The sequence below is a fragment of the Bufo bufo genome, chromosome 1 (assembly GCF_905171765.1).
Source record: "Bufo bufo chromosome 1, aBufBuf1.1, whole genome shotgun sequence".
Taxonomy (NCBI): Eukaryota; Metazoa; Chordata; class Amphibia; order Anura; family Bufonidae; genus Bufo; species Bufo bufo.
The window spans coordinates 162237408-162249895 of NC_053389.1; the positions used below are offsets into that span (position 1 = coordinate 162237408).

A 12488-nucleotide genomic window follows, 5' to 3' on the forward strand; every position below is an offset into this window, starting at 1 on the left:
GTGAATGGATATGCTGTATTCTCAGTGATGTCACCGCTGTTCTGTAGTGAATAGTTAGGCAGCATTCTCAGTGATGTCACTGCTAGTTTGGGGAATGGATTGGCTGCATTCTTAGTGATATCACCACTGCTCTTTATTGAATTCTTGGTTATTACAGTTATTGATGCGCAGTCAGATGACCCATGAGTTACTTTACATCAAAATAGCACAACATTTTACTGAGAATAATCTGTCACACGCACTTTTTGGTTCCATGGGCATCAGACAGGATTCATATCTGTTTAGTTCATAACTGTTAATGCTGAATTAAGCTGGCCAAAACATTAGTTGTGTGTCGACTGAACCTGACAACTCTGGCAGGTTCTTCCGCTGAACTAATGTCCATGGTGGCCCAAAACTCTCCCCAATGACTGATGTTGGGAGAGATAAGGATTGGGCAGATTGGATTTAATTGCCCAAGTTGCTCAACTGAGTATATATGGGAGGATTAGGAGAGAAAGATAGCTGAACAGTGGTTAGGCTGACAGCTAATGTGTATGGCCAGCTTTTGGGCTAAAATTCCGCCGAAAACCTGCCGGCAGCTGCATCCTTTCTGCCTCCCATACATATCAATGGGAGGCAGAGGTGAGGATCGCAGAGCAGCAGCCTACAGATGTCCATTCTTGGTGTGGCCGCCGCTTTAAGCCTCCATTCCGCGATCCTCAGCGCTGCCTCCCATTTATATGTATGGGGGGCAGGAAAGTCCTCACCAAAATTACGCAGTAAAACCCGCTGTGTGAATAGGCCCTTAGAGCTCACCATACTGCTGTATTCAGTAAAAAAATGGTACCAATATATTTAAGTTTTATTCACATTTAATTTTATTCCCATTTTTTTTTTATCCTCGTGGAGTTTTTGCAGCATGTTCTAACAGTTCTGCATTCATATTGGTTATAGCTCATAGGAGTCAATGGGTTTATTTTAAAGATGAATGTTCCAAGTTTGCCTAGTTTATACATATGTATCTGATCTTTTTTTTTTATATGCTCTGTATTTTGCTCTGTTTATTTTTTTTACATATTTTAGCAGCATTACAAAAAATACTGAATAAATACAGGAAAATACAGAATAAAATGGCTATTATAAGAAATGTTCCATATTGCTCGTCTGCATTTGATCTGTTTTTTTTCATATTCAAGTGGGAAGGAGCCCTTATGCACAGATTATACATGTCATGTATAGTTGATGTATTATGTCATTTTCTTCTCTTGCACAGTAACAGTTAAATAGTTCACGTTCTGTTCATTCCAGCAGCAGATCAGTCTATTTAGGTTAATTATTGATTCCTAGTTACATTAGCTGCATAACGGAGGCACCCTGAGCTGACTAGTTATGATGTTTTTATGGTGGCTAGTGCTTATTATACCCCTGGTCGGTGTCAGTACACTTATCATATGTATGATGTGTTATGGATGCCTGAGGCCCGGTATGTGTATCTGATGTGTCATGCAACACAACATTGATTATTTACAGTTGGTCACTAGGACCAGAAATTGTCTCTAGGTTTACATGTGTTACTTATCCCTATATATAAAATGTAACGTTTATTTCTTTGTCACTAAAAATTCCTACCTATGACTGACAAAAGGCCGAGAAGCGATCGGCCTTTTGTCAGTCATAGGTAGGAATTTTTAGTGACAAAGAAATAAACGTTACATTTTATATATAGGGATAAGTAACACATGTAAACCTAGAGACAATTTCTGGTCCTAGTGACCAACTGTAAATAATCAATATTACTGTGTTTCAACATGTGTTAACGGGTCAATCTTGAAAAATTTAAAATGCAACACAACATTTGCACTATAAAATACAATCTACTTTGATTTAGTACTATAGCGGGACAGATGTTTAGCGGCTACTTGTGCATCTTGTGTGACCACCACCTGGATTTGTGCAGCTGTATTTTCATAACTAGTCACTATACACTAGACCAGGGGTCAGCAACCTTTTACACACCGAGTGCCATTTTTGAAACCATCAGACAACCGGGTGCCAGTGAACAACAGCGCTCCATAGTGTTAGTTAGATTTTCATTTTTATACTTTTTATGAAATGCGGCAATGTCAGAGGTGGGTGGGCGAATCACGTACCGTATTTTTCGCCCTATAAGACGCACCTAGGTTTTTGGGGAGGAAAATAAGAAAAAAAATATTTGTAACCAAAAGGTGTGCTGTGTGTTTGGTGGGTTTGGAACTAATGGTGGTCTGTGGATGGCTGACACTGTTATGGGGGGATCTGTGGATGACGGAAACTGTTATGGGGGGGATCTGTGGATGACAGACACTGTTATGGGGGGGATCTGTAGATGACAGACACTGTTATGGGGGGGATCTGTGGATGACAGACACTGTTATGGGGGGATCTGTGGATGACAGACACTGTTATGGGGGGGATCTGTGGATGACAGACACTGTTATGGGGGGGATCTGTAGATGACAGACACTGTTATGGGGGGGATCTGTGGATGACAGACACTGTTATGGGGGGATCTGTGGATGACAGACACTGTTATGGGGGATCTGTGGATGACGGACACTGTTATGGGGGGATCTGTGGATGACGGACACTGTTATGGGGGGATCTGTGGATGACAGACACTGTTATGGGGGGGATCTGTGGATGACACACTGTTATGGGGGGATCTGTGGATGACGGACACTGTTATGGGGGGATCTGTGGATGACGGACACTGTTATGGGGGGATCTGTGGATGACGGACACTTATGGGAGGGATCTGTGGATGACGGACACTGTTACAGGGGGATCTGTGGCTGGCACTGTTACAGGGGGGGATCTGCGGATGGCACTGTTATGGGCTGGGGGGATCTGTGGGTGGCACTGTTATATATGTGCCATCCACAGACCCCCCAGCCCATAACAGTGCCATCCACAGACCCCCTTTCAGCCCATAACAGTGACATCCACAGACCCCCTTTCAGCCCATAACAGTGACATCCAAAGACCCCCCCCAGCCCATAACTGTGCCATCTACAGATCGCTCCCCCCCCCCCGCCGCCAGTATACAAATATAAGATGTTATATTCATTTATTGGTTATTAAACATGCCCCCTCAGTCCTATTACTACCTTACATCCTAATCGCTTCTGTAGAATTCAGGCAGCCCAAGCCGGGCGGCCGGCGCGTCTCTCACTGACGTCACTTGCCTGCGCCGCCTGCTTCATTCAGGCACATGACAAGAGTTACGCTGCCGCCCGCCTGGCCTGCCTGAATTCTACAGATGCGATTAGGATGTAAGGTAGTAATAGGACTGAGGGAGCATGTTTAATAACCAATAAATGAATATGACATCTTATATTAGTATACCGGAGCGGCGGGGCTATACTACACTGACTGCACCGCCCCGCCGCTATTGCCAGCCCCCAGATCCTCCTCCCAGTCCCTCCCCGAGTCCCCGCTCGCTCCTACATCGCAGCTTGCGATGTAAAACGGCAAGCATTCGCCCCATAAGACGCAGGGGCATTTCTCCCCCATTTTGGGGGAAGAAAAAGTGCGTCTTATTGGGCGAAATTGACAGCTGCTCACACATGCCAGCAGAGACAGACTCGCGTGCCATGCCGGGCACGCGTGCCGAGGGTTGCCGACCCCTGCACTAGACTGTCTCCCCATGCACAAACTTGCTTTAGGTCCATCTCCAGGAGCTGATTGGCCATAGACCTTACAGAGAATTTTCCCGGTGGGCTGATGCCCATGGGGCCACCCAAGTCCTCCTCTCTGCCGCTGGCCAGGTACATAATGAGCTCTCAGTGGTATTTTGTGAGAATCAGAAACTTATGTACCCCACCAGCAACAGAATGTGCCCTCCTGAATTCAACTGATGTGGTCCACATGTCACCTCCTAAGACCCCTGCCCCATATCTTAATCAGAGACAACTGGAGGTGGAGGACAGAAAATGGCATCTATTGATGGCCACAACAGAAGGACAGCTTTTGGGGCAATATATTGTGCTGCACTGTGGTATATATTTTTGCTCGGACACTATTTTGCGCTATGGTATTGCTGACCAACCTATTTCTGTTGCCCCGCCTTCTGTCAATTTGGATACCCCTACAACATGGGGCCACTTTTAGTTTTTTTTTTTCCAGGGCCACTCATGTGCATCCCGTTCAAAAAGCAGATTGCACAAGAAAATACACAGCTTGTACACGACCGTATGGCTTTTTTAGTATTTTGCGGTCCACAAAAAACAGATCCGCAAAACATACAGATGACGTCCGTGTGCATTCCATTTTTTGCGGAACGGAGCGGCTGCCCCCTGATAGAACAGTACTATCCTTGTCCATTATGCGGACAATAATAGGACATGTTCTATCTTTGAACGGAAATATGGAAACGGAAGGCATACGGAGTACCTTCCGTTTTTTTGCGGATCCATTTAAATGAATGGTTCCGTATACGGAACGCAAAAAAAGGAACGGAAACGGAAAAAAAAACATTTGTGTGCAAGAGGCCTTAGGATAAAAATAACAACAAAATATTCAAGACTAGGGGGAAAATTGCTATACAGTGCTTTGAAAAAGTTTTCATACCCCTTGAACGTTTCCACATTTTTTCACTTTACACCTACAAATGTATTTTATGTGATAGAGCAGGGATGGCCAACCTGAGGCTCTCCAGCTGTTGCAAAAGTACAACTCCCAGCATGCCCAGACTGCCTACAGTTATCAGCCTACAGCAAAGCATGGTGGGAGTTGTAGTTTTACAACAGCTGGAGAGCCACAGGTTGGCCAGCCCTGTGATAGAGTAACAAGTATGTGTGAAGTGAAAAGAAAATGATACATGGTTTTAAAAATGTTTAATAAATAAAAATCTGAAAAGTGGGGCATCCCTTTGTATTCAGCACCTTTTGCTGCAATTAGGCCCCTTTCACACGGGCGAGTATTCCGCGCGGATGCGATGCGTGAGGTGAACGCATTGCACCCGCACTGAATACCGACCCATTCATTTCTATGGGGCTGTTCACATGAGCGGTGATTTTCACGCATCACTTGTGCGTTGCGTGAAAAATGCAGCATGCTCTATATTCTGCGTTTTTCACGCAACGCAGGCCCCATAGAAGTGAATGGGGTTGCGTGAAAATCGCAAGCATCCGCAAGCAAGTGCGGATGCGGTGCGATTTTCACGCATGGTTGCTAGCTGACAGTCTATTCACTGTATTATTTTCCCTTATAACATGGTTATAAGGGAAAATAATAGTATTCTGAATACAGAATGCTTAGTAGGTGATCAATTGAGGGTTAAAAAAAAATAAAAAAAATTAACTCACCTTCTCCTCTTGTTCGCGTAGTTCCCGGTCTCTTCTTTACTTCTTAAAAGATGAACTACCGGCTACGACCTGTGGTGACGTCAGATCACATGCTCCAATCACATGGTCCATCACCACGGTGATGGACCATGTGATTGGAGCATGTGATCTGACGTCACCAAAGGTCCTTTAGCCCACAGCTCATCATTAAAGAAGTAAAGAAGAGACCGGGAACTACGCGAACAAGAGGAGAAGGTGAGTTAATTTTTTTTTTAAAATTTTTTTAACCCTCAATTGATCACCTACTAAGCATTCTGTATTCAGAATGCTATTATTTTCCCTTATAACCATGTTATAAGGGAAAATAATAACATCTACACAACACCTAACCCAAGCCCGAACTTCTGTGAAGAAGTTCGGGTTTGGGTACCAAACATGCGTGATTTTTCTCACGCAAGTGCAAAACGCATTACAATGTTTTGCACTCGCGCGGAAAAATCGCGGGTGTTCCCGCAACGCCCGTGTGAAAGAGGCCTAACAGCTGCAAGTCTTTTGTCTCTACCAGCTTTGTACATTTAGAGACTGAAATGTTTGCCCATTCTTCTTTGCAAGTCTTGCCACAGATTCTCAATGGGATTTAGGTCTGGGCTTTGGACAATTCTAACATATAAATATGCTTTGATACTTTTTCCATGAACTGTATATGCACTGAGGAGACAGTGGGGGAGATTCATCTATGCATAGAGCTGTCACATTTATGAAGTCTCTGCACCACTGTAATCTACAAGTGTATACAGACACACTGTGCAACAGATTTCCTATACTGTTTTGCCACTCTTCTCATTACAATTCATTTTTTTTCACACTTGTACTGTCTTGATTTATACTGACAGAACTCTCCTTGGCACTATTAGAAGTTCATGTGGACCAGAAATCAGTGACAGTGGTAGAAGGACATATTGTTACACTCCCTGTCTGGTATTCAAGCAGCTCAGGAGAAAAACCATATATCACTTGGTATATACAGCGTATGCAAGAGGAACAGACCCAGGTATGATATGAGAATATAATTACTATAATACTGCTCCTATGTACAAGAATATAACTACTATAATACAGCTCTTATGTACAAGAATATAACTACTATAATACTGCTCCTATGTACAAGAATATAGCTACTATAATACTGCCCCCTATGTACAAGAATATAGCTACTATAATACAGCTCTTATGTACAAGAATATAACAACTATAATACTGCCCCATGTACAAGAATATAACTACTATAATACTGCTCCTATGTACAAGAATATAACTACTATAATACTTCTCCTATGTACAAGAATATAGCTACTATAATACTGCCCTCTATGTACAAGAATATAACTACTATAATACTGCCCCTATGTACAAGAATATAACTACTATAATACAGCTCTTATGTACAAGAATATAACTACTATAATACTGTCCCCTATGTACAAGACTATAACTACTATAATACTGTCCCCGATGTACAAGAATATAACTACTATAATACTGTCCCCTATGTACAATAATATAACTACTATAATACTGTCCCCGATGTACAAGAATATAACTACTATAATACAGCTCCTATGTACAATAATATAACTACTATAATACAGCTCTTATGTACAAGAATATAACTACTATAATACTGCCCCTATGTACAAGAATATAACTACTATAGGGGGGGCGGAGCCTGACCTTGGAGCTGAATGGTTGCTTGTTCCTGAGCTCCTCTCCCTGGCAGCTATTATAGCCCCTTTTATTAGCTATTAACTCAGTGCCAATGGGGAAACCAGGCAAGGATCGACACTCTGAGACTCCAGAGCCGACAGGGGCTCGTTCCAGGCAACCGGAGATGGATAAATACCTCAAGAAACAGTCCAGGACTCCTGCTGCTGCTACAACAACCAGGAGGGCGCGGCAGCTCTCAGAAGCAGAGGAAGGCTCTGAGGCAGGAAGCACTTCTGATGTATCAGATTGCAGACCACTGCGAACAAGCTCCTCACTCTCCAAAACAGATCTCAGGGACATCCTGGAATCTGCTCTTGCACCTCTTAAAAAGGACTTGGAGGAGATAAAAGGAGACCTGCGGCAGATTGGGAATCGTGTGGAGTCCCTGGAGCTAGCACAGGAAGCCATCCTGGTGCATGAGGGTAAGACCCGTGCAGCCCTGCAAACCCACAGAGACTTGCTAAACGACGCGCTGATGCGCATAGAGGATCAGGAGAACCGGAGCCGGCGGCGAAATATTCGCATCCGCGGCCTACCCGAAAATATTGCGATTGACGCGCTTCATTCAGTCGCATGCAAAATTTTCTCCTCCCTGCTGGGAGCTGAGAGAGCAGCTCCGATTGTGATCGAGCGCATCCACAGGGCCTTAAGGCCCAAGCCAAAACCTGGTGAGCCGCCGCGGGATGTTGTTTGCGGCATATTAAGCTACGTGGACACTGCTGCACTGCTCAAGGCGGGAAGGGAGGCCGACCGCATCATGTATGGTGAGACCCCAGTCCTATTCTTTCAGGATCTGGCCCCCTCCACCTTAGCCAAGAGGCGCATCGTGAAGCCGCTCCTAGGGGCCCTTAAAGCCACAGCTACGCCATTCCGATGGCTCTATCCCTTCAGTCTGGCCATCTTGAAAAACGGGAGGCAGTATACGGTGCGGACCCCGGGTGACCTGAAAGCTATTTGGGGCCCTCTTGGGATTGAACCCATCACAGTTCCCTCGTGGATGCCGGCTGATCAAGGGGATCCCCTGCCTACCCCTCCGGGTATAGATTCGTGGCAGCAAGTTTCACCTTCCAGAGCTGGGAAACAAGGAACAGGCCGGTCGCAAGCACCTGTTACCTGACTCTGTTCCGGGAGGCGCTGAAGGCGCTTTTGTTCACTCTTCACTGAGTTCAATGTTCTGTGACTTTGCTGGGTCCCAGGACGTAGGAACTCTGTCTGGCTCTGTCGGAGCTGAATCTTCATCGTTTGTCCATTGGTTTTGGACTTATTTTAGGTCTTGGCCCACTGCCCCGTTCTCATGGGTTTTGGGCCTGACCCTATGCTTTACTACCTTGCCTGCATGAGATGCAGGTTACGAGCTGTGCATTAGAGCACTGAATGCACTGTTAGTTATGCGGGGGTTATATGTCTGCACTGTTGTCAGTTATGTTACTGATTATGTCCTCTCCCTCACCCCCGGTGGCCCCACAGGAGCCCCCCTCTGATAGATCCCGGCTGTCCGCCGCTATGAAAAAGGATCTCCATCATATCAGATGCTGGGTGGGGTCACGCGCTCCCTGTCCATGGGGAGACATTCTTTGTTATTTGGGTTGTGTTACTGTCTCATTTGTTATGTCTTTTATTTTTCTTTTGACTTTCCCTTTGTCCTCCTTCCTCCCTTTCTTCTCCTTACTCCGTCCGTGGCTTTCCAGACTGGATGTCCTCTTGCTCTGGGCCGACAGGCCTCCTCTGTCTTCACTATGGCCTCTGTTGTAGTTGCCTCACTGAATGCCAAGGGTCTGAACGAGCCATGTAAGCGGTCTCAGGTGCTCTCCTTGTTACTGAAGGATGAAGCCTCCGTTGTATTCCTCCAAGAAACTCATTTTAAATCAGGGAAGATCCCGAAATTGTCCCAAAACGCATTCCCACAATGGTTCCATAGCTCTTTTGCCTCGGCTAGCAGGGGTGTCAGCGTGGCCGTCCACAAGCGCCTACCCTTCAAACACTCCGCTGTCCTTGCGGACACTGATGGTCGCTTCTTATTCGTTAGGGGGCACATCGCTGACGCACCTGTTACCCTGGCTAATTTATATGCCCCCAATAGAGGTCAGATCCCCTGGCTCGTTCGGACTCTTGAGCAATTACAGGCTTTTAGTGAGGGCATGCTTATACTAGGAGGTGACTTTAATGTGACTATGGAGCCTGGCCTTGACTCGTCCTCTCAGAGGTCTGAGTTATCCCACAAACTTCTACGACGTCTGAAGACTGCGCTGAAGAAGTTGCGGGTTATTGATGTGTGGCGCACTATGCATCCCTCTGGTAGGGATTATACGTTTTATTCAAACGCTAAAAAATCCTTCCATAGGTTGGACTACTTGTTTTTATCCTCCCCCCATATTTCTCAGGTGGTAGACACGAGGATTGGGAACATTACGCTTTCTGATCACGCCCCAGTATTTCTCCGAGTGTCTATGACAGCTCTTCCTAAACGAGAGAGAATATGGCGTCTTAATGACACATTGATCTCCGACCCTACCAATGCAGCTAGAATCTCCCGGATTTTGTCTGAATTCTTCTCTCTTAATGCTGTGGGCGACCCTCCTCCCTCTCCCTCCATCTTGTGGGAGACTCATAAGGCGGTGGTTAGAGGAGAATTAATTTCCCTGGGCTCGCATGTTAAAAAGTTGCGCTCCAAGGCTGTAGATGACCTGTTGTCCCGCATAGCGAGTCTTGAACTGACCCATAAGCAAACCCAGGCTCAGGCTGTGGCTGCTGAATTAGCGAAGGCCAGGACGGGACTGAAAAACTTGCTCAACGCCAAATCAGCGAAACTTATATTCCGCTCCAGGTTTAAAGCTTATGCTCATGGGAACAAAGGGAATAAACTGATGTCTGCCATGGCTAAGCAACGCCACGCGGATTCATTTATCCCTGCTATTCTAGATGCGAAAGGCAATAAGCACAAGTCGACTCACGATATAGCGAAAGCGTTTAGTGCTTTTTATGCGGATCTATATAACCTCCCCACTCCAGACCGTCCTGGTTCAGCCTCTATTGAGCAAGCCACAGATGAGTTCCTGTCCACTCTGAAGCTGCCCTCTGTTAGTCCCCTACAAGCTTCCCAACTAGTCGCCCCTGTATCAAGAGAGGAAATTGGCAAGGTACTTTCCTCCATTCCTTCAGGTAAAAGTCCAGGCCCGGATGGACTCCCTATATCGTATTACAAGACCTTCAAAGACGTTTTGACTCCTCATTTTCAGGCACTCTGTAATTTCCTCCTGTCTGGAGGTTCTCTACCCCCCCAAACGTTAGAGGCCCACATAACTATAATCCATAAAGAAAACAAAGACCCCCTCCACTGTGGCAGTTATCGCCCGATTTCACTGCTAAATGCGGATGTCAAGTGGTGGGCCAAGATTCTGGCGCAGCGAATACAGCTGATCCTGCCGGATCTTATTGATAGCGAGCAAGTGGGGTTTGTGCGTGGCAGACAGGGCTGTGAAAACACGATACGTTTGCTCCATCTTATGGATTGGGCTAGAAGCTCCTCTGCGCCTCTGGCTTTGCTGAGCACGGACGCGGAGAAGGCCTTCGACAGGGTCGGTTGGCATTATATGTCGCGGGCCCTGTCGAGGTTTGGTTTCCCAGATTCGTTTATATCTGCGATCTTCACTCTGTACTCAGCCCCGTCTGCCAAACTCAAAATAAATGGTACGCTTTCTCCCTCCTTTTCCATATCCAATGGGACGAGGCAGGGATGTCCTCTCTCCCCATCTCTGTTTGTCATAGTGATGGAGACTTTGCTGTGTAAGATCCGGCAGGATCCTGCGGTTAGGGGCTTGACCATTGATTCTCGGACCCACTTGACAGCCGCATTTGCAGATGACCTACTTATCATGACCTCCAATCCCGAAACATCCTTCCCTAGGCTTTTGTCTCTTTTTGAGGAGTTTGGCTATGTGTCAAACTTTAAAATCAACTATAGCAAGTCAATGGCCCTAAACGTTACTTGTCCAGAATCGGTTAAAGAGGCCCTTCAGATTACTACCCCCCTTTCACTGGGCTACAAAAGACATAGTATTTTTGGGAGTGCACGTCCCGGCTCAGGCGAAGGACTTATTTGCTCTGAATTATGCCCCCTTATTGTCCTCAGTTAGGAGGCAGCTGCACTCTATTAGACTGCCGTTTATTTCCTGGTGTGGCAAGAGGAACTACCTCAAGACCTTTATAGCTCCTAAATTTTTGTACCTTCTGCAGGTGTTGCCTATCTGGCTGCCGCACTCATTTTTTGTAGACATCCGCAGAGTTTTCTCCCTCTTTTTGTGGGGAAGTAAACCCTCCAGAATTGCTTATTCGGTGCTGACCAGAGAGAGGAGGTTTGGCGGCTTTGGTCTGCCCGACATACGTTCCTACTATGTGGCCTTTCAACTATTTAGAGGTCTATCCCTCCTCAATAGCACTTATAGTGCTCCATATGTGTGTCTTGAGCGCTCTCTGCTCTCCACTAGAATGAAGCGGATTCTCTGGGGGCTGTCCCCTTGTTCTCCGGGTAGTTCCTCTTTGCCACTCCTATGGAAGGGTATGTTTGTTGAGTGGGCCAAGCAGTTTAAGGATAGAACACTTGAGTTTCCCATACCGGGTACTCCGCTTTCCTCTTTACAGTTTTATGTCCATCCGGAAGCCGAGAAGCCCTCAGGTATCTGGCCTCTTTTGGCCGAGATCCCTTTAAGTGAGATTAGGTCCCCGGATGGGTCCCTGGATTGGTCCACGGTCTTGAATGACCCTAAAGTCAAAAAAGCTTCCTTCCTACAGAGTTTTGCCCTGCAGAAGGAAATTAAGATGATTAAGCTACCACCCCCCACCACCTCTGGAACCCCCTCTTGGCTGTCTAAGAGACTATCAGATGCCCGTAGGATCCCTAAACCGCTGTCTACTATATATAAGGAGTTACTCTCAGCCTCCCCTCCTGAGCTACATTTCCTTTCTTCATGGGAAAGGGAATTGTCCATCCACCTTACAGACCCGGAAAGGGCTTTTGTCCTTACACACTCTCACGGCTTTAGCCGCTGTATTAAGGTACAAGAAAACTCGTATAAGCTGCTCACGAGATGGTACAAGTCCCCGGAGTTCTTGCATAGGCTTAATGCAGATTTCCCAAGTGAGTGCTGGAGGTGTAGAAAAGACGTAGGCTCTCTGTCACACATTTGGTGGCACTGTGAAAAGATTAAAGCGTTCTGGACCAGTATAGAAGCTCTGATAAATGAGGTGTGTGCTAAGCAGGTTAAGCTGGATCCTAAACTGATTCTGCTTTGGTGCCCTAATGACTCGCTTTCCCCCTGTAGATCTGATCTTCCTACTATGCTCATCACGGCAGCGAGACTGCTCATCCCGCTGCTTTGGAAGGATACTGAACCTCCCACTGTTTCGATGTGGAGGGATAAG

At 46.1% G+C, this 12488-nt stretch overlaps 1 protein-coding gene across 1 annotated transcript in view; it reads left to right on the plus strand.

Annotated features, from left to right (window-relative positions):
* Positions 1-12488, plus strand: part of ESAM (endothelial cell adhesion molecule) — a 114896-nt gene that overhangs the window by 80176 nt on the left and 22232 nt on the right. Inside the window, exon 2 of the mRNA XM_040431196.1 lies at positions 6200-6357. Within this exon, the coding sequence (XP_040287130.1) occupies positions 6200-6357 (158 nt within the window). The remainder of the gene's footprint in view (positions 1-6199; positions 6358-12488) is intronic.